The sequence below is a fragment of the Leptinotarsa decemlineata genome, unplaced genomic scaffold (assembly GCF_025532065.1).
Source record: "Leptinotarsa decemlineata unplaced genomic scaffold, Ldec_3_MD MMD2_tig00000199_RagTag_RagTag, whole genome shotgun sequence".
NCBI lineage: Eukaryota > Metazoa > Arthropoda > Insecta > Coleoptera > Chrysomelidae > Leptinotarsa > Leptinotarsa decemlineata.
The window spans coordinates 6528560-6550273 of NW_027412544.1; the positions used below are offsets into that span (position 1 = coordinate 6528560).

General features: G+C 35.5%; 1 protein-coding gene across 2 annotated transcripts in view; it reads right to left on the minus strand.

The window, feature by feature from the left end:
- Positions 1-1503: 1503 nt before the first annotated feature.
- LOC111514949 (salivary peroxidase/catechol oxidase) overlaps positions 1504-21714 on the minus strand; it is a 55904-nt gene continuing 35693 nt past the window's right edge. For both annotated transcript variants that reach the window (XM_074172859.1, XM_074172858.1), the window contains 6 exons: positions 19885-20278; positions 16918-17041; positions 15961-16117; positions 11005-11172; positions 3235-3533; positions 1504-1688 (listed from right to left, as the gene is read on the minus strand). In XM_074172859.1, coding sequence (XP_074028960.1) covers positions 1601-1688; positions 3235-3533; positions 11005-11172; positions 15961-16117; positions 16918-17041; positions 19885-20278 — 1230 coding nt within the window. In that variant the 3' untranslated portion in view covers positions 1504-1600. The remainder of the gene's footprint in view (positions 1689-3234; positions 3534-11004; positions 11173-15960; positions 16118-16917; positions 17042-19884; positions 20279-21714) is intronic.

Sequence of the window (21714 nt, forward strand, 5' to 3'; positions counted from 1 at the left end):
GTGTGTTTCAGAGATTCATTGAAAGTGTTTATAATAGACTCATTTTAGACCAGAAATTCCACTTCTACCCATCAAGTTAGGATGGCTTTCATTTGAAAACCTTGAACAGTGCTTCCAAATCTATCTATCAAGTAGCATTGGGAGTTGAATAACCAGTAATAATTAAAAATTACATTAAAATAGAAATGAGCAACGTAAGTAATTCAGGGTGTCATTTTTCAGACTTTGGGAATAAACTCACGTTGATAAGGTAAGTAAGTTTCATCGATAAAATTATTCTGAATATACGTAGAGTCTGTTAAACCTACTGGGTCGAAGCTCTGTTTACCAAGACATCATCAGAAAATAACTTTTAGAATTGATGTGCGTAAGGTATAAAGGCTGACTAACTCCGCCACCCTTTTGCACAGAGTTCTTTAGAAGGAGATTCAGTTACCAGATCTGTGCAATTTATAATGACATTTCCTATGACTATCACAAATCTACAAATAGAGTATTTTAAAATAATTTTTCCTTTTTTGTTTATTCCTTTGTGTACCTACTAGGCGACATTTTAGAGGTTAAGTGGGAGAGAAATTGAATGATGACTTGTCATAATGCAAATTGAATTTCGCCTGTTATCTTCATATAACAATCAAATTGTACCTTATTAATTTGTTTGAAATATATTTGAAGATAATAAAGACGATATTATTGTCATTATTATTATTACGATTCAAAGTGATAACCACACAAAATATTTTCGTCATAAACGTAATTGAACAAAGCAAAGAGGGATTGTATTTGAGACATTTCAATAATTCCGAAGTCGAAACCTGGTTTGCAAAAAATTTACCACATTTTTTTCAATCATGCCAAGCGTCAGAAACTTTGACTGTAAACCTATTTACCTTGATTCTGATCTCATCACAAAGGAATTGTACACCTAGCATAGCTAATTATTATAGTTCTTTCCACTTCGGTGATTTTATTACTTTATTGTAAAGTTGTGTTCCTTAGATTAGGTTTGCATTGATGCTGAAATGCAGCACAACATAATGTTGATAAATACGTACTTCCTGTTTCTCAGGCATTCGAACCTGTATGCTAAAGCCGTGGGAAGTTTGAAGTAAAGGAGTATAGCTGCTGCAAGAAATGGCGAAAAGAGTAACTTTTTTTCTACCTTTTGGCATCACATTCAAGGTGTTACCTTCGCTTCTTCATATAAAAATTAGAATCTGTATTTATTTTTTCGATCCGGAAAAAGATTAGTGTGAGACCATGATTAACTTTGGTAGATAAGACCTCGTTGATTACTTCTGAGAAAAAGTGTTTCCTTAAAAAGAAGCTACTTGGTTAATATAATCAATACACTCTAGAATGAACATACGGAAAACAAAAAAGGACAAGAGAATTGATGAAAAGAGAAATGAAAATTTCTATGTTTTTTACCACTTTTATGAAACATGGTAAAAAACATAGAAATTTTCATTTCTCTTTTCATCATGATCTCCTACTACGTAGTAACGGCTACACCCATCAATTTATTGACAAGAGAATTATTTATATTTAAATTTGATCTGAGAAGATTATGAAACAATTTACACATTTTTTTGCCGTATCAATTATAATATCTCTCTCTGTTGTCCATCCATGGTACGAGACTCATTTTTGGTATATACTCACTGTCACAGGGTACCAGATTATTCCTGAAAAAAATTATTCATTATTATTCTCTCCTAGCTTCAACGTTTGTGAAATGTATACAACTTATTTTCAGTAATAATATCTGATTGGAGTAACGGATAATTACGAAGTGTTCCGTTACTTTTAGTATAATCTTCAGCTGTTTTGTTTTGAGTCAAACTTGTCATTAATTAATTGATCAGAGCGGGTAGCGGGTAATTGTAACCGGGTTGTTGTAATATAAATTTCTCTTCACATGATGAATTTCAGTTTCCGTCCAACATTCAGTTCTGGACCCGTTTGTTAAGTCTCAACTCTTTGCGGTTTGTGATTTTGTCTGTGAGAAATTGGTATCGCACGTTCGTTTCCCCGAAATTTCTGTTTTACCCGATCCCTTGTATCTTAACTTCATCCTGAATTGACTCATTATCCTTCCCCCATTATTAAAAGATTGGAAAGGGAAGATTTAGGACTATCTCCATGGCTGTTATTTGGTGTAGTTTTCTCTGAATCCAAAAAACAAGTCTTTGTACCCTGCTTAGTCTGTTCAAAGCGGTCGTTTCTTTATCTCTAGATACTAGACCATATATATATAATATCTATAACATGTTATGTTACATGCACTCAACCACTGTTGGGTATAATCAATACATCATGCCTGGTTCCAATCTCAATGTATTTTCGTAAATGTGTTGGGCCAGCTCTGGGGCAGCATCCTTATCTTTCCCTACTCTTTCTAAATGTTGGTTTCAGGTCAGTCTGTGATCTAGTATCACTCTCATATAACTAACCACCCCCGACGTAACTTTATAACTTGAAGTTTTAGAGGTCCTAATCCATTACAAGGTTCCAAAACAGTGGAAACGAATCCTTCAATTTCCAAAGAAGCAGCTGAACAAACTTCTTTGTTTTTGAAAGCATATTCTGTTTCTTTCCGTGACCAGACATAACTGACCTGTACTACGTATATTGGTTTCCATGCAGTGGTTTGTTAACCAGTTCCACCAATATGTCTGTTGAATAGTTTTTCCAATGCTGTCCATACAAATGATATGACACTGATTGATTCCAAAACCTTTGCTAAATCCTGTCCTAATTTCCCAGATTTTAGTATGAAGTTCTGCAATAACACTGGATAAATTCCGTTTGGTAGGACGACTTCTTTCATTGAAATTCGTTCAAGGCGAATTGAATCAATCTTCTGTAAACATTTTTTGTCAACTGGTAATCCTTTCTGGACGCTCCTTTGGTGAGGGATGCCCTTCGAAAGGGGGACGATAAAAATTTCCACCCATTTCAATCCCATTCGATATTACTCTGGAATGGGTAATTTTTGCCTCAATTTTACCGATTCTCTATCTTATACTTTTAAGAGATCGCCATGCAGAAACTCGAATTTGAAAAATATGTATTCTTTTTAATACCATTTCAGCTTCATGATATTTTCATATACACCTTCAAATATTGAACACACTGTACTGAATTAATTGAAAAATTATCAATTCAATATGACATAACCTAAATTTCAATTAAATTTCAGTAAGTGACCCACAACTTCTAACAACTTACCTCTCACCAATCTTCTCAAACACATTAGGTTGCATCGATTCTATTTCTTTCGCATTGTCGCAAATTATTCTAGCAAGCGACACTTTCTGGATCTCTTTCAACTGTAGATCGCTGAAAGCATTAGGTTGGTCCTGATTGGTGTAGAAGTATCGATCTCCTTTTTTGGAACGAATCATTTGATCTTCGATGATACAGGAGAAAGTTGGACCCAGTAAGGGTTTGGGTTCTTCCATCAGGCCGCCAATAATTAGGTCCACGTCGTTGGGATGTGAGTAAAGTTTTTGCAAAGCTTTTAGGTTCTGTGAAATAATAAAAATTATGATTACCATATTTAAACAAGGAATTTAATTTCACATTTTACATACATATATGCAAATATAATAAAAATGGGAATGAATGAATCAGACAGATTCAGCACAAATAAAAATGCATGATTCGGTATTCTGATTTCATTCAACGGAATGTTATCGGTTCTTTGAATAAGTGTTGAACGAGACACTTCAATGAATAACCATTTTTCTCATCTTATATCTGGTTTGTGATTGAATGGTCCAAGTGGTCCTGTTAATATCTTTAGCCAACAAATAAAAAAAGAAGCGAATAATATTATACTGGGTATAGATGAGCGTTTGAAGCATCCTGAATGCGACTTCAACATAAAACATTTTCCATGACGTAAAGATTTTGAGTTATAGTTATTTTTGTTTTATACAAGTGTTCACATATTATAGGGAAATATAAGATCAAAACAAGAAAAAACAATATATTTTGAGGATAACAGACTTTAATTTACAATACACATGAAAAAACATACAAATGAAGTCTTTTGTGCATAACCTTTTTGCAAATGTTGACTTTCGTTTTATATGCTTCACCGTTTTCCCTCATAAGGAACCAACAATAATCCCCCATAATTGCTGCATCCCATCTGCCTTGGTAACGTTGCTTCATTGTCAGTATATCTTGGTGGAACCTTTCTCCTTGTTCGTCACTGACAGCACCCAAATTTTCTGGGAAAAAATTTAAATGGGAGTGCAAGAAATGGATTTCGAGAGACATGCGACATACCATTCTGCAGTAGTTTTCAAGTAGTATATATATATAGTATATATATATATATATATATATATATATATATATATGGATTTTGGTTCAAGTTTATGAAAAATTGAATATGAAAGTGGCTTTCAAAACTGTTTGTACACTTCATCAACTGTGGGGTAAACCGAAAGACAAAATTACGGAAGAGGAAAAGTCTGGGATATATGAAATAAGCTGTAAGGATTGCGATGAAAAGTATGTCGGTCAAACTAAGCGGACTATGATAGTTCGCTACAAGGAACATGTTTCACATATTCGGTTTCATAGACCAGAGAAGTCCAGTGTTCTTACACTTACAGTGTTTTCACAACTAATACATTGTAGTCACTTCAAATTTCACAGTATATACAAATTTTAATCTCGAATTGAGAATGTCTCTGTCTGAGGCCCCGCATACTGGAAAAATTAAATTGTCAGATATTGTAGTTGAAAATGGAACATAAAAATGTTGTTATGAATTGATTAATGGAGTGCTGATAAATTTCATGAAATTGACACAAAATTGTAACATGGGGATTTCAAAATTAATGAATTTCAACAATAAAGGCAATTGTTCAGTGGAGCAGTAACCACATCGTTTCGTTTTCATTAGTTTGTGGAATGTGTACAAATTGAGTCCAACTGTAATTCAAAAAACTTTTCCGGTAGCATGGATAATCGAACGGACTGGAGTCGTGCAATTGCCAACGTATTATTAACGCCCATGGTGAATCTAAGTCAAGCGAGCAAACAATTCCCATAGTTGTAGTGCTGCCGTTTCTGAAATGTAGTAGATTTGAAAATAAAATGTACTAAATAGAATAAAATTGAACCAAACCCTCATTCTTATCGGTAGACCATGGTTGCATGATTGTATAGAGTTATTTTTTTTCTTGCTTCCTTTCTTTCTTTGAAAGATTCCCACATTTTTTGTATAAATAAGGAGAAGTAGAAAGCCAAAACCTTTCTTTCCCAAAAATTATTCTCTACCGAAAATATACTCCTTTCAATTCATTCAGGACATTTTTCTATCTAATTCTTCTGAAACTCAGTTTCCAACCTGTAACCACCAAAGATAGCGAACCATGATTCTTGTATCTATAGAATAGGGAGGGTGAGTGTAGACTCACAGCACTTAGGCCACATGTGACCCATTGTACACCCTCCCGAGGAGTTGTCCTCCTAGGTCATCGTCCATCCTGTCCTTTCCGGGAAGGTGAACAGGCCACTAGGAGACATCTCCTTAATATTGGCAGGTGTAGGCCAAGACTCGCCGAACACACACTCTCTTTGGCAACCTTGAGGTGTCTCACGGTGGTCTTTGCGAAGCTTTTGGAAGGTGCAGCGATATTACTGTCGATGCACGACTTCTTCAACCTTCTTGGGGTTCCCTCCGTGGTGGTTCACAAGTGAGGGAGTTTTCCTGCAGGAGCAGGCGGTTCCTTGCCTTAATTTAAGGCGGAGCTCTTGGCGCCCGCTGCAGGAAGTGCCCTTGCTGTGGTGATTTGCTATGTCCAGCCTCATTCCAAGCGGTAGATTGGGGTGGACATTTCTGTTCATCCCCAGCCACCCTGCGGCCATTCAGCTGTCGGCATGATTCCTTATACCTTAGCTTGGGTAGGCTGGTCCACCGTGATTATATGGACATCAAATGAACGGGTTAAAAAAAAAATTGGAATCGTGAAAAAAAATTAGTCACCATACTCGGTAAAGGGTAGAAATTGCTTGTAGGGTTCGACCATATAGCAATGACGCATTAATTAAAATTAACAGACTAAATAACATGTCTAGCAATAACTAAAAATGGATAAATAGTAAAAAACATTTTTTTAAACCATTTTTTATTTATATGCTTCAAAAAGAAGAAAATAAATTTTGACATTTTAAACTCATGAAACTCATAATTTTATTACGTTACACAATTTATGTAATATAAATGAAGCTTGTTGCGAGATTCACTTGTGTAGATAAAGGATAATCTGTTTCTGTTGAAATCTGTTTTTTCAATTTAGCAGCTGTTGTTCCCCTACAAGGTTAGGTTAGGTTCAACGTGAGTGGGTCTATTCGAGCCCCCACCGCAACCCGTAAGGGTTTATTGTGGCTCAAACCTATTCACACTCGACCAAATAAACCCAGCTTCTTGACGAAGCTGATTAGTTTTTATGGTGATTGGTCTTTCAGGTCAGATGGTACGAGTACGGCTCTGCCGAACTCTAAAAACTTGATTTGGTCCCCAGCGGCGCAGGCACGAAGTATGTGCTCAGCTGTTCCATCATTTTCCAAACAGAGGCGACACACACTGTCTTTCGACAGTCCGAGTCTCTGCATATGATGATTCAAATGACAGTGACCTGTAAGAAGGCCTGTTAGACATCGTAGTTCATCCCTACTGTAGTCCAACAACTATTGGGTATCAAGCGTCGAAGGGCGAATAAACGTCTTGGAGTGAGCCAATCCTGGAAGATTCTGCCAGAAGTCCCTAAATCTTTTTGTCATCCAGGTGTTCAATATTTGTTTGGCAAAGCCTAAATCGATGCCAATGATAGGTTCTGGCCCGATGAAGCTGCTTGTCGCACCCTTCGTTGCAAAGGAGTCAGCAGCCTCATTGCCTTCCAGGCCAGTATGGCCAGGAATCTATAGTCCAGAGACTGACACAGATTATCTCTGGACAATTTGGCAATTTGCTACCAATTTAGACGTTGCTCGGTAGGAGCCAATAGTTTCCAACGTCGCTTGACTGTCCGAGAATATTTTTATTGACTTATGTATGAGGTTGGATTCTTCCAATCTCTCCGCACACAATTCAATAACGTAAATTTCCGCTTGAAATACAGGTTCCCAGGCAAGTTGATATCCTTGTCCTGGGTCTACGACTGAAAACATCTGCATCAGAATCGGAAGGAGTGTTTGATCTATCTGTGAAACAACAACTATCTGCTCTTAATATTATCTTCTCCCGGAGTATCCAGTCTTCTCTACTCGGGAACAGTACTTTATAAGGCAGTTCATAGTTGACAGGTGGACAGGTTGACAGGTTGACAGGTGTCAACCAACAGTCTGTTGCACTCTATATTGAATTGATTTATGCAATTGGGAATGTGCACAAATCTATATGCAGTCCATCTAGCCGCTCTCTCTAAAAAAATTTGGGGGTGAGGTAGATCTAGAAGGATCTCCATGGCCGCCGACGGTGTGGTACTGACAATCATCACATAAATCCAACGGATTTGTTTGGGACCTAAACCCCAAGTTTTACCACAAATCCTTCGACTTGTCCATAGGAACAGTCTGGCTTTGTGTGCAACTTTTTCCAAGTGAGCGTTCCAGGTGAGTTTTATATCAAGAACAATGCCAAGATACTTGCCCCTCTACTAACGACAACCCCCAAAAGTGATGAGGTCTCGCTTTTTAACGAGCGATTCCTATATTCCTAGATATGTAACTTCATCTTAACTTTGGTAATTGTTAGAATAAAATTATATGTTTTTATAGACCTCAAAGCAAGCTTTTATATTATATAAATTGTGCTATATTCAGGTAAACTTTTGGATTTTGGAGTTAATTTTAAGTTCATTTTTTGCCTTTTGGAGCATGTAAATAAAAGATAGTTTTGAAAAATATTGTTATTATTGATTTTTGACGATATTTCAGTATCATTTCAAACGTGATGTAAACTTCCTTGTGAAGATGAGTCTATCTTTAAAAAATATTGTTAACTTGTTTAATCATTCTATGTTTCCAAATGATTGGTGTGGCATGCTCAGATGGCAGATATTATTTGAAAAATTCTGTTTAAATTTTTTTTTTCCATTAACCAGCTGTCGCACCCCTACGAACGACAACCCTCAGAAGTCGAAACTTGTGCGAGTTAAATATTACCGAGGTCTTACCGTTTAACGTGTGATTAACGTGTTCTATATATATAATTGACAGGTTGATGCTGGACAACTCGGTTTCCTTGCAGATGAATATTTAGGTACGTTGCCAGAAGCAACACCTTAGTGATTCTGTAATCTTACTGATGAAGTATACAAAATCCGTAGAATTTTTGGATTGAAAGAACTACCGACATGAAAGAACAAAGAAATTTTTATGGTTTGTCTTCAAATAAGTACATGCATTAAATAAAAGGATATATTGTAGTGCCAAGATAAATGTTACCAATTTATGACATTACTTTCAAATTGGTTAAATTGTATTGTATATAAGAATTCCTTCAAAATGAATCCACAACTTTTTTAAATTCATGATATTTTATGTCGCTCAAAGACTCACAGTGATACCCATCATTTATAGTTGCGTCAGCAAATTTTCATTCAATTAAGAAAATAGCATCGGTGATGCGTTTTCTGAAAGACCACTGTGCCCAATAGCCTGAAGCTCAAAATACTGTTAAACCTATAGGATAGTTAAGTTGCGATTATAATGTTTGAAAAATTTAATTGAAAAATGAAAGAAGGCACAACTGTTACAAAGTGTTAAAAAATTGTCAACTTCTAACATTCAAAATTGGCCTTTGATCGAATAGATCTCAGTAAACTTCCAACAATGAAACAAATAGCTCGAGAATGAATATTCAATGTTAAAACTACATATTACTCTAAAAAACAAAGATATATTCAGGTAGATAAAAATAAGAACATAAGTGTGGATAATAATTGGCCAAACTGAAAAAAAATGCACCGTATTAGGCAGGTAGTGTTAATTTTTTGGGATTTTTGGGAGCTTTAGAAAGTTTCGAAATAGCATACTGAAAACTATGAAAGTGAGATTATATCAAGTTAGATATGAATATGCTAGGTTAAGATTCAGGAATTATTCTACTTCTCCTGAAGACGTCAACTTGGTTGGTGAAACGTGCGTCTAGAGAAGTGTTGCAGTTTTGGTGTTTCGGAGAGGTTATTGTTTTGGATTTATTCTACGCTAGAGATTCCAATTCGACCTTATAATAATTGAAGTATAGAGTTTATTAAAACATTGTTAAACAGATTTATTGAATTCCAAAACGTGCATTATACATTAAGAACCTACGTATGAATGTAACATTGGGTTCTGAAAAAAGTTGCAAGCATATTCATTTTGTATGATGAATACCATTGAAAATAATTACAACGAGATAACGGCATGAATGAAGGGCGTGCAAGAAAAAGAAAAAAGAAACGAAAAGACAAGGAGGGGACGGAGAAAAAAAGGATTGAAAAGGACAGATCAATTTTTCTTCAAAGAAAACACAAGCACTACAGGAAAATCCTTGAGACGCTCTTAGAGCGGTGCCTATGCGAAAGTAACGATTCACGTTGGATTTTCATCGCTGAAGTTAAATTGATTTGAAAAAACGTTCTCAGGAACGCAGTTCTCCAAGTGACAGATTTCATAAACAGTGAAGTTCGATGAGCAGTCACAGTCAGTCGCGTATTTCAGATATGTACCGCTCTTAGTGGTATCAAATATACCAAATCACTTGAACACCTTCCGTGAAAGTCTTCATAAAAGTGAGACAAAACTCCAACTTTTCTTCGATGTTCCAGACTATCAAGGTTGCAAGTAATGTTTGTGTCTTCAATCAGGCGGATGGCAATTTTCTGGATGGAATCCAGCAGTTTCAAGGTATGCTTAGGGGCGGAGCTCCATGCATGAGAATTATACTCCAAAGAAGGTCTGATCTGAGCTTGATAAAGCATCAAAAGTTGCTGGGATGTGTACAGTCTTCTGGTTCGGAACAGTGTTCCAAGCTTTTGAGAAGCAGTCTTTACAATTTTAGCAACATGATTGTGTCAAGACATATTATTTATTGGTGTCATTATGGCATCGAATTGAACCTGGTTACTTTCACCCCAATTCGAAATTACCTCTAGATCCTCATTATGATATGCAATCTCCTGCTGTCGGTAAAAGTGTGTAGTAAAGCAAAATATTGAATTCTTGTTTTTTCCAATGAGTTGTTGATATGCAATAATGAGAAGGTTGGAAACAATATGGATCCCTGGAGAACACCAGCGTTGATGATAAACATATTCGAGATATCCATTGATGGCGACTTGCAGGGAACGTTCTTTCAGGAAGCTGGAGAGCCATACATAAAAATGATCCGACAAACCATAGCATTGAAGCTTAGCCAGCAGACTCTCATGCCACACACGATCGAAGACCATAGAAGGTCGCCTGTTGGAAGGAAGATTAAACTGATTAAACAGTTTAATCTTGAAGATGATCACTTGGTGATCGAAACATATGTCGAGGTGTTAAAAATAACGATTTGGTGTTGGGAAAGAAACTCCAGTAATATTCATTACTATTCCAAAGTTTCCAAAACAGGGCATCATAAATGATCCATGGTTATTTGGAAGATTTTTCTTGCCCTTTTTGGTAATAGGCTGAACGCGAGCAATCTTTCAACAAGAAGGAAAAACCCCTTTCTGCAAAATACTGGTGTGAGTTCATTGGCGCACTTTTTAATTACGATGACGGGCACTTCTTCAGGACCAGACAAACGCCTAGACTAGACGTTGTAGAAAAGTAATTTTCGGCATTGTGGATTTTAGTGTGGGAATAGTGGGTGGTGAGTAGTAAAGTGAGTGTAAGAAAAGTAGAATAGAAAGCTGAAGGCTTGTTTAATTATTTTAATTATAATTACTTATATGAGTTTAATTTTCATAGGACGGCGAAACAATATTCATTTCATCCACCTACCTTTTGGCCTATATGATCTGCGTTTTCTACAAAACTGCTCAGCTCAATAAGCCCACATAGACGTCTGAAATCGTTATAACTGGGTAACCCATGGTCACGACCTCTTTGGATGTCTAAGCTGAGTACATCATAACCGTAGGATCCATTGGCTGAATATCTGTTGATCACCTGTGAAACGATTGAAATATTAATAATGTAAAGCAGCTAGGTCTCGATTTAAAATCAATAGTTGATTGAGAATCAGATTTAACTGAAATTAATTTCAAAATATGGTTTTTCAAGTGTTGATTAACTCTCAACTGATAGTTATTTGGTAGTTACCTTAACTGAAAGAGGAAATGGGTTGTCAGTTGAAGTTAATTATCAGATCATGTCTTAGAGTGGGATAAATTGGTAGGTAACTACGTCAGTTTCCGCTGTTACAAAATCACCACATGATCACTAAATCCTCTGTGAAGACTATCGATTAGAATGAATTGAGAATGTCGAGAGTTGAAGCTTGTAGTGAGTCCCTTTTTAGAATATGATACGTTAAATATTCAAATGGAATATTTTGTCATTCATTTACTTATGGAACGGTAAAACGAAACACTGAGAGTGAAGTAGGGAAAACGAAAAATAGTTTGCGCATGCATTACAATTGATAATATCACTTTCCAAAATGTGAATGTCATCAATAAAATATGCGATAAAAGAAATACCTTTATATAGCATCCTTTTCTTTTGTAAGTGGAATAAGAAAACGTAAAGTTGTTTTGCGTCTGATCAGGGCTTACACTCAGTACATCGAAGAGAGATAGCTATATAGAACTTAGTCGTCAGCAATTATTTAGATTTTGACACCTACTGATAACGTACATCTTGTCAAATCTAAGAAGCGACTTCAAAGTCTCGGCTTAGGACCTCCCCTAAGATGCGCTTGGTAGAAAACCCTTGAAGATGATCGGAGCTCAGTATTGACGACAATCTTGTAGTGTCCACTTCGGTGAAGTATAGTACACGACAAAAGTATGTGCTCTAAGAAAATGGTATTCTTGTCGAAATTGAAACGAAAAGTTGTGTGTGGTCAAGCGGGAGAAGTGATTGTTAATGTACTTTTTTTCATGCAACAGGAAGCTGATAATGACATGAGCATCACCCAAAAAAATTTAAGAGCGTTGTGCAAAAGCGGCGGGTGTGAGTTTGGGTAACATTAAAAGAATAGCTCGTGAAATGAAAACAATTGAAAATGGTGGGTCATCGTTTTTTTTAACGCCTAATAAAAAATGCATAGAAAACATGAAAATCTGATTTTGATGATTTCGACAAGGGCTTTCTTCGTCGATATATAATCAATTGATACATTACTGAAAAAAATTCCCACCTTACACCGCATACATAAAAAATTCGTTGACGAAAATTGTTACAAGGGATCTTATGAGTAAGAAAAGTGATGAAAGAAATGGGGTTCAGATGGAGGAAAGAAAAAAAATAGAAAATTGCTCATGGAAAAACCGGCAATTCAGCAGTTGCGAAGAAATTTACTCAGAACAATAATTTATATGGATGAAACATATATTCATGTTTCACATACACATGAAAAGAGTTGGAATGATGATTTGAATGCACCAATTTCAAAAGGGCAGATACTTATAATTGTGAGTGCAGGAGGAGAAAATAGATTTGTGAAAAATTCATATCTAAAATTCAAATCCAACACAAAATGCGACTATCATAGCATAATGAATTACGACAAATACAAAAAGTGTTTGTAAGAAATGGCACTTCCCAATCTTCCAGTAGAAAGCCCTTTGGTTATAGACAATGCCTCATACCACAATGTTCAGTATGAAAAGTGCCCAAACATGTCCTCGAGGAAAGATGAGATGAGAAAATGTTTAGGACGACGGAACATTAATTTCATGGAAGATATGGTGGAAATTTATCTCTATTCCATTATTAAAAACCAAAAACCAAGATTCAAGTTGTATGAAATTTATAGGATTATGGAAAATCATGGACATACTGTATACAGATTGCCTCTTTATCATCCAGATTTGAACCCAATAGAATTAGTATGGGCATCACTGAAACAATATGTGGCTAATGAATATGTGAGAGTTTGAGTTGAGAGTTTATGAACGAATTCTTCACTTCGTTTTCTCAAGAGCAGCGGAGAAAACGTTGCGAACACGCTAAACTTTTCTAAGAATTTTATGCTTCGAAGGAACTTGCTCTTGATTTCACAATAGACAAAAATATTATAAATGTTCAAGGTGATAGTGACAACGACAGTACCACGAGGATTCCGATCTGTCTGGAGTTGAACCATTGCAATTTTTTGATCATAACTCTATTAATATTATTTTTTAGATTCATTCACCCCAGTAAATATAACGTTTCCCAAGAAATTTTCATTCTGAAATTTAATCTTCAACCCAAATAAATTACATTTTAAGAATAGGTATTTCTACCTTTCCTTAATAAACCCGAAATCAAATGCAATACCGACTGCTGAAAAATAAACTCATTTATATTCAATTACGTAAATACCACATTATCATACTAAACAAATAATTGACTATCAATCAAAAAACCATCAACCATTATTGCTACTTGCGGCGAGGGCTGTACTCTCAGGCCACTCTAAAACCCAAATAGGCGCACCAAGTCACACGGTAGATTTCATCCTTTACTATCCCAATGTGTTCTCTGTCAGTAGTGTATGCAGATGGAGATATGTTACAAGTCGCTTCCTAGATTTGACAAGGTGTATATTTGACAGTTTTTATACTACACCAAATACTGGTTTCTACAACTAATTAAATGCCAAATATCGAAGTGTTTAAATGAATAAATTGTACAGGCTAAAAGTTGGTAATAATAACTTATATGTTTATTTTTTCGCTAGGTCGTTACATATTCAGTGTTACAGGTGCAGATTTCTATTTTAACAAGTTTTGAAATGTAAGTAAAGGTGAATCACATAAGAATTTGAAATCACTAGTACGACAATTATCTAATGAGCGCTAAAAAAATGTAAGGAAATATAAAAAATTATTCAAATAGGTATGAAAAAAATATTAAAATAAGTAAAATGTTGATAATATACAAATGAAGGAAAACGATTAAAAAAAAAGACGAACCAAGATGTTTCACGACTTTTCGATAGTTAGTACTAACAATATCATCGATGATTGATGATCATATAGTCAAAGAATTGGCAGTTGAAGCAGCGGACCGAAGGAGAAATGTATGGTCAACTCTTCAATCTGTAGTAAGCTACAATGATATAGGTAGGGAGTTGGGGCGTGTTGAAGGTAAGTATACATTGCTTGGAATTTTTTTAATTTTTGCATCTCTTTTCAAACGTCTCACTTGGGTTATCCCAAGTTCGCCCAAAATTTCCTCCGTTGTGCAATTCATCAGGTATTTACCAAAATAACTAATATGTTCAAATGGAATGAGCTTCAACTTTGACATCCAGTTCTATGAATCTTGTCACCTCTATCAACCTTTTGTTTGGTTGTCTTTTTTCGTTTGGATCAGTATTACATCTTTCATTTTTTTCATACATTTGCCTTCATCTATAAGACCAAACATAGCTTTGGAAATTATAAAAGAGCTAATTTTTTAGAAATTTGCCACGCCGTCTTCGGTGATTTTCACTAGCGAGAACCGGGGAATAACCTCCATCTCTACCCTAGCATTTTCAGCTAGGAGAATTTCGGGTGGTCCCCTACCACCTGAGAACAGAGAAAGATCACCTGACATATGATTCCCATGAGTAGGGCAGAATAATAACGGTCAATTACAGCAGTGCTCCCATACCGCAGCAAGGCTAACTACAACTGAGTGTACCAGGTTTCCAAAAGACACCTCTCTATTACGTTAAGGTCCAAAAACTCCACCAAGGGGTATTATTATTATTATTTTCCCAAAGGTTGCATTGGTCGGGCTCTATCGTTCGAAGCCCTGATACATTCCGGGGGGCGTGCCAGCATTATCAAACAATGACTACTCCCCACACCATGAGGTAAGTGATCATTGGGTCTGAGAATCATTTGTTCGGTTAAGATTTCTGCCTCAGTGTGGCAATAATCGAAACAACCATTTCGACAGAGTGGTCTGTGGAGTTCGAAGAGAGAATCTCGATATTCTATCCGGTTTTTTTCCTTTTTTCGGACGATATTCGTTTCGCCAGGAGGTGAAAACACCATGACGAATATCGTCTTGCTTTGTTAGTCGCGAAGAACTATATCAGGGCTATTAGCTTGTATAAGCCTGAGGATGAAGAACGAATAATTTCTATAAATGCGACACTTCTCGTTCCCTACAACGGATTCAATATCTCTCGGAAAGTAGGGCAACACCGGTGTCTCGTCAATACCGTAAAAGTACCGTAGGTGGTGATAAAGCATTATCAGGGGCGCGTTATGTCTCCATTGCCTATATCCATATATAGGCTGGACCACATATGCTGGACATGCTGACAGCAGGTGCATCAAGGTCCCAGGCGCCTCGCGGCAGGCCCTGCACCTTGTGTCAGGAACCTCTATACCCATCATGCAACTACGGTAGACTAAGGTGTTGAAGACATCATCCTGGCAGGCCATGATGAACCCCTTAGTTTCACACTTCGGCGCACTCGATTTGAAAAATGCGAAGGTCAGGCGCTTTGATTTGCTGAGGTCGTCAATGTTGTTGAAGAAAACCCCATGCATTGGTTTATCCTTGTGTTGCCGCAGGAGTAAAACTATCTCTGCGGTTTTCCTATGGTCCCGGACCATGCAGAGAAAGGGATCCGAACTTCTGATGACTTATTATTATTATTATGATGACTTATCAATATTAACATTATTAGTATCAATATTATCATAGAGTGTGAAAATTGCACCAATTCAATTCAATATTTTTCATTATGAATTATTCTGGAAAAGTTCGGCTAGTTGCTACTACTTTCTGATTAAAACTTACATCTTCTGTATAGTTCATATCTATACTTCCAGCTATCTGCGTTGCGGATCCTCTGAGGAGCGAGTCAAATATTTGAGGTCTCAGAATAATTTCTGGTTTGTTGAAATGCTCATGTAGTCTTAGAGTGGAAGAAGAATCTCGTGATTCATGAACAAGGCTAAAAAAGAATTGACATCACTTGTAAAAATGTCACTGTTTTAAAGAATACATGAAGGAAATGTTGAGAAATATTTTTCAAACATGACAAATCGTCATGAAAATTTTTGTCCTAACCTCACTAATATGGCCTATAGAACGAGGATACACCCATTTCTTTTTCTATATTTTGAACTTTCAAGGTTTGGGTTGAAATCTAACATCTTTCAAGTATTGAGGGGTGGATGATGTGAAACACATTTCACAGATGGTCTTTATAAAAAAAAATGTTCCTCAATATTTTCACAAAATGACATTATCCAGTCTATATGTTTTTACTACAACAAAATTTTGAATATGTATGATAAATTTACAGAAAGCTAGGTACCAATGCAGTTACCAATTACTGCTTTTTGATCCTGACAATGGAGAAAAACAATGTGAATTTATATCTATCTTTAAGCATCACACATTGATAAAATCAAATTGGATGTAAATATGTTTTTTTTCGTGACTTACCTTGGCACGAGTTTCACTTTTCAAGGTTTATCATCAGTTTATTTGGAAGTTTGTTTATCATTTTCTATGTAGATATATATATTATAAAATATCATGAATAAACTCATATTATATTATTATATTGTCTTTTGGTTATATTCAACTTAATTTAAGATTTCCAAGAGTATTTTTCAATAGATTTGAATTTTCAGAGATCAATTTGTTCTAAGGCGTACATTTCTATCAAGAGAATTTAGTTTCAGTTATTCTCAGAGAAGACGACAAATGTGGAGAATTTTCAGTATCAGTAGTTAGTTCACTCACCTTATATTTTCGGAAATCATAGAAATAAACGCCCTCAAGGCAGCGGTAGCAAAACTATTGCTAACTCTGGGATCGATTTTCTCATCGTAAACTGCGCTGTGAATTTTCTCTAAACTATTCGGATCTAGAGAAGTAATACATTGTAACATTACTTATTTATTTATTTTTTGGTGAAATTGATGAGAGACAAATTTTTTCAGTGGATATTTACATTTCTGAAAAAATCAGGTTAAGATGACTTTAACACTCCGAAATATTGAAACTAAAATTCGGTTGAAGTTGTAAATTCAATACATACTATTGTTATTATTATTTATAGTACATTGAATGATAGCTGAGGGGGTTGTTAAGTGGTGTGTGAAAATTTGGATGAAGTTACACAGCGATACCTTTTTCGATTTTTTTGTGGCATGCATTTCTACTAGAAGGGGGTTTGGATCTAACTTTGTGAATCACAACGCCTTCATTATACCCTATCAACTCACTTCCTCCTATCGGAGGAGATTTTCAAGCTGTACAAGACAGTGTTCACTGATTTGAATCCGACAGTTTATCTCCGAGAAACGATTACCAATAGTCGGAACTTTCCTTTTTATCTCGTAGATATTGTCTATTTCTCACAAGTCTGTGGTAAACACTGTTGCTTGTACTATCTTGTACATATTTTTTGTCGGATATCTGACATATTTTTCTAGACTTAGTTTTGATTGTCCACAACTAGCTTACTTGCTGCTATTCCTTTGTTTGATTATATGCAACTTAGGTCTTCGATATAGTCGTTATAGTTCAGTATAGTCTATACGAAGTCAATCTGAACAGCTAAATAAAATACTAATAATATACCGGTTTTGATAAATTTACTAGTTAATATAAAACCATATAATACCTCCCACATAAAAATAATGATTATACCTCATGAATTCTATAGTCTATACCATACCAAGTCAATGCTAAATAAAAGACTAATTTACCGAGTCTGATAAATGTACTAGTTAATCTAATATATAAAAATGGATGTTTGTTGGTTGGTTGGTAAACTTCTACATCGCTCAACCGATCATGATGAAACTTGACATGTATAAGTAATTTTTCATAGAGGTTTTTAGTCTATCAATTTTTCTGTAACTCGTCACTAGATGGCGCTGTAGAATAATTTTTTGAAAGCACTGTTCTATAACGCTGCGCACGCAGGTTATCTCATGACGTTGATGACGTTTTTTCGTTCTATTTTTAGGCAGTTCCTCTATGAAGTTTTTCCCGTGTGTTTTTCCAAAATGTTATGATTAAGTTATGAAATAAGTTTCGCAACTTTTCCAATTGTTTTTCACATTCCTCTGATAAGTTTTGTATCAATTTGAACAATATGAATTTTCAATTATAATAACAAAATTAAATCTGTTAAAGAAATCTTTAGAAATCTGTTTTTTCTTTAACCAACTGAGGTTAACGGAATGAGGTTTTTAGTTGACAATATATGAATTTCATTTTCATAAGGTTTTGGAAAATAGTTCCCGGTAGTTGTAATGAAAAATCAATTAGTGGAATTTCATAGTTTGCATTTTATTTCTATTACACGTTTTCAACATATACCTTCTGTAACCAATTTCATCATTTGACTGCATTTCATTGGTATATTTTTTTTCTAGATATAATATGTGATTATTGTAAAGTATGTTATTTCTGTTATTTTATTATACTTTGTAGTTAGTTATAGTCCCTTATAATAAACATTCATTGTTTTTTGGGACAATAAACGGAATTGAATTGATATAGGTAGGTATATTCATATTTCTATTACAAAATTTTCAAAGTGGACGTGCAGTTGTTATGTAATAGTTGTTTGAGTGAGTTGATGTGGGTGTTTTCATGTTAATGGACAAAATAGAGTATCGAGCTGCCATTGAATATTTTTTTTTGAAATTTCTTTTTGAAATACAATACGCCTTCGCCAATCAAAGATAAGTTGAATTCTGTGTATAGGGAATCTGCACCATCATTTACCGTAATGAAATTTTGGGCAGCTGAATTTGAACATGGCTGTGAGAACTTGGAAAACGATGAACGTTCGGGACGTCCAAAAACTGCAACTACTGACGAAAACATTGCCAAAGTTCACAAAATGGTGCTAGCCGAATTGAAGTGGGAGAGATAGCAGAGGTTACCAACATGTCAAAATAACGTATTTTTCACATAATAAATCAATATTTAGACCGCGTTCGCTCATGTTAGACCAAAAACGTGTTCTAATGAACATTTCCTACTATCTGTTGGCGCAGTTTAGGTGCAATGAATCCGAGTTTTGGCGCCGATTAATTACTGTAGATGAAACTTGGATATACCAGTATACGCTCGAAACAAAAATACAGTTCAAACAGTGTGAGAACCGGCTCCAAAAAAAACGTTTTTTTCGGTTGGAAAAGTGATTAAGACTGTTTTTTGGGATAGTCACGAAGTTTTTTCAATCGCTTTTTATCAAAAAGAAAAAACTATTACAAGAGCATACTATGCATCATTATTTGACAAGCTGAAGACAGAACTTGAGAAATAGCGGCCACATTCACAGAAAAAGAAAATCTTGTTTCGCCCAGACGACGCACTATCTCACACCTCAGCGATTGCCATGGCGAAAATCAACGAATTACGGCATGAACTGTTTGACCATTCGCCTTACTCACCAGATCTAGCCTCAAGCGACTTCTTTTTGTTCCTTCAACTAAAACTAGCGCTTGGACTATAGAGATTCACGTCAAATGAAGAGACAACTACCTTCATGAACAACTATTTTGCAAAGAAAAACATCGCTTGGAGAAGTGTATAAGGAGACTATGTTGAAAAATAAAAAAAAACTACAAAAATGTCTTGTATCTTTGTTAAGTCGGAAACATTGCAGAACACTCTCGTATTAATATTAATAAAAATTCAAATGCGAAAATCTAAATAATCTCGACACAATTCAAATTAACTTACCCAGAACTTGAGGCAACCATTCGTTATAGGTTATATGTTGTAACTCTGCAATTACAATTCTCCTGGTTTCTTGAAAAGTAGTCTCATCATCCCAATCACCGTTTACTGAAGCCAATTCTTTTGCTATCCTATTGTGTTCCCTCATAATCAAGGTATGCAATACAGTGAGGTGTGGTAGGAAATTGACTCTTGGGTCACCGGAAATGAAGCAAAGAGATGTGTTTGTGTCAACCTGACAATCTTCAGTGGGATTGGCCGACAAAGGAAGATATTCTTCTCCTTGTATTGTTATGGCTTTTAATTTTCCATCGACATGCGTACGCAAGTTTGAAGATTTCTCGAAAGTTGCTCCATATATTTGCGAACCATCAAGATAATGGGTAGCTTGATTGATCTGCAATTTTTACCGATAAACGTATTGATGGTTCATGGTTTGTAGAGTGGATGAAAAGACAAATTTCAAATAAGGAGTCAAGGACTAAGTGATTTCTTGGTTGCAGTGTTTCATACTGAAAATAGATAATGAATTTTTGAAGAAATCAGCCTAAAACAAATCATTTCCAGATATTTGATAAATACAAACGATTTCAATTCACATAGAATTCCAAATGAGAGAGAATGATCAATGAGCAATTCTGAAAACTTCATACATTTTATATAATGTATCACCGATCGTTTCAAAGAGAGATATATATCGGAATCAGGTATTATTTTTTTAAGTACTTACACGAAAAAAAAATTATTAAAATTTAACTTCAATTTATGAATTTGTATCCACACTGAAATCAATTTGAGATCATATTCCATATTCATGTTGATTTTTCGAAAATGTTTACCACAATAAAACAGGGTGCGAAACCCGTAGTGTATTTTTGACAGGAAATAAAATCATTTTCGATGTATAACTTCTTCAATGAATTTAGATAATATTGAAAGCAGTGAAACAGGTCTATAATTGTTCATCAAATACTTTTAACCCCTTTTATGAATCGGTATAACTTTCCCAACTTTGCATTTTTTTTGAAATACTCCAGTTTAAAATGTCAATTTTTTTTTCACATATTGTAGAGGGGCATAATATTAAATATGCTTTATTGTTCAAAGAAAAGTTCTTATTGATAAAGCTTTGCTGAACATTTTGAGAAAGAAAAAACATAGTCAAGTGCATGAAATCAGAATATAAGCTAGTAGATTGATAAAAATATCTTGAAGACTGGCTGTAAATCAAATTATCTGAGAGAACAATTCGTTCAGAACAGTCTCAAATTGCCTACACTATCGGTTGATGGAATGACAGTCTGACACCTATCAGGAAACAACTATTCTCCCGGCTAATACCATGAAAGGTCATCAATGTCGTTGAAGAATACCACATACGTGGCTTATTCTTGTTTTGCCGCATGGGTAAAGTGATCTCTGCGGCTTTTATATGGGTCTTTTGCTGAACGGGTTCCATCTTGGTGGCGGAGTTATGATCACCTCGTTCAGTGTCGAAAACTTAACCGAGTTCCCCAGCTGCTCGGGCAGCTGGCATAAAAGTAAATGTTCCAATTCTTGCTCTCTTATGGTTGCAGACCAGTCAGATAAGGAGGTACAAACTCCTGACGACTTTACAGGCTCTAGTATCATTCTGTCATGTAGACACTCCGAACTCAAAATCCCACGGCCTCCCTGTTTGTCGGGGAAAGTACAACCCTGAAACGGACGAATTGGGATGCCACCTCCTATTGAGGTGATACAACCCCTCTCGAGTCCACTTTACTACTCTAAACGAGTAGAGTAAGATTGAAACGGCAAGCATATTTGTTGCAGCAACTTTCTTCTTCCGCG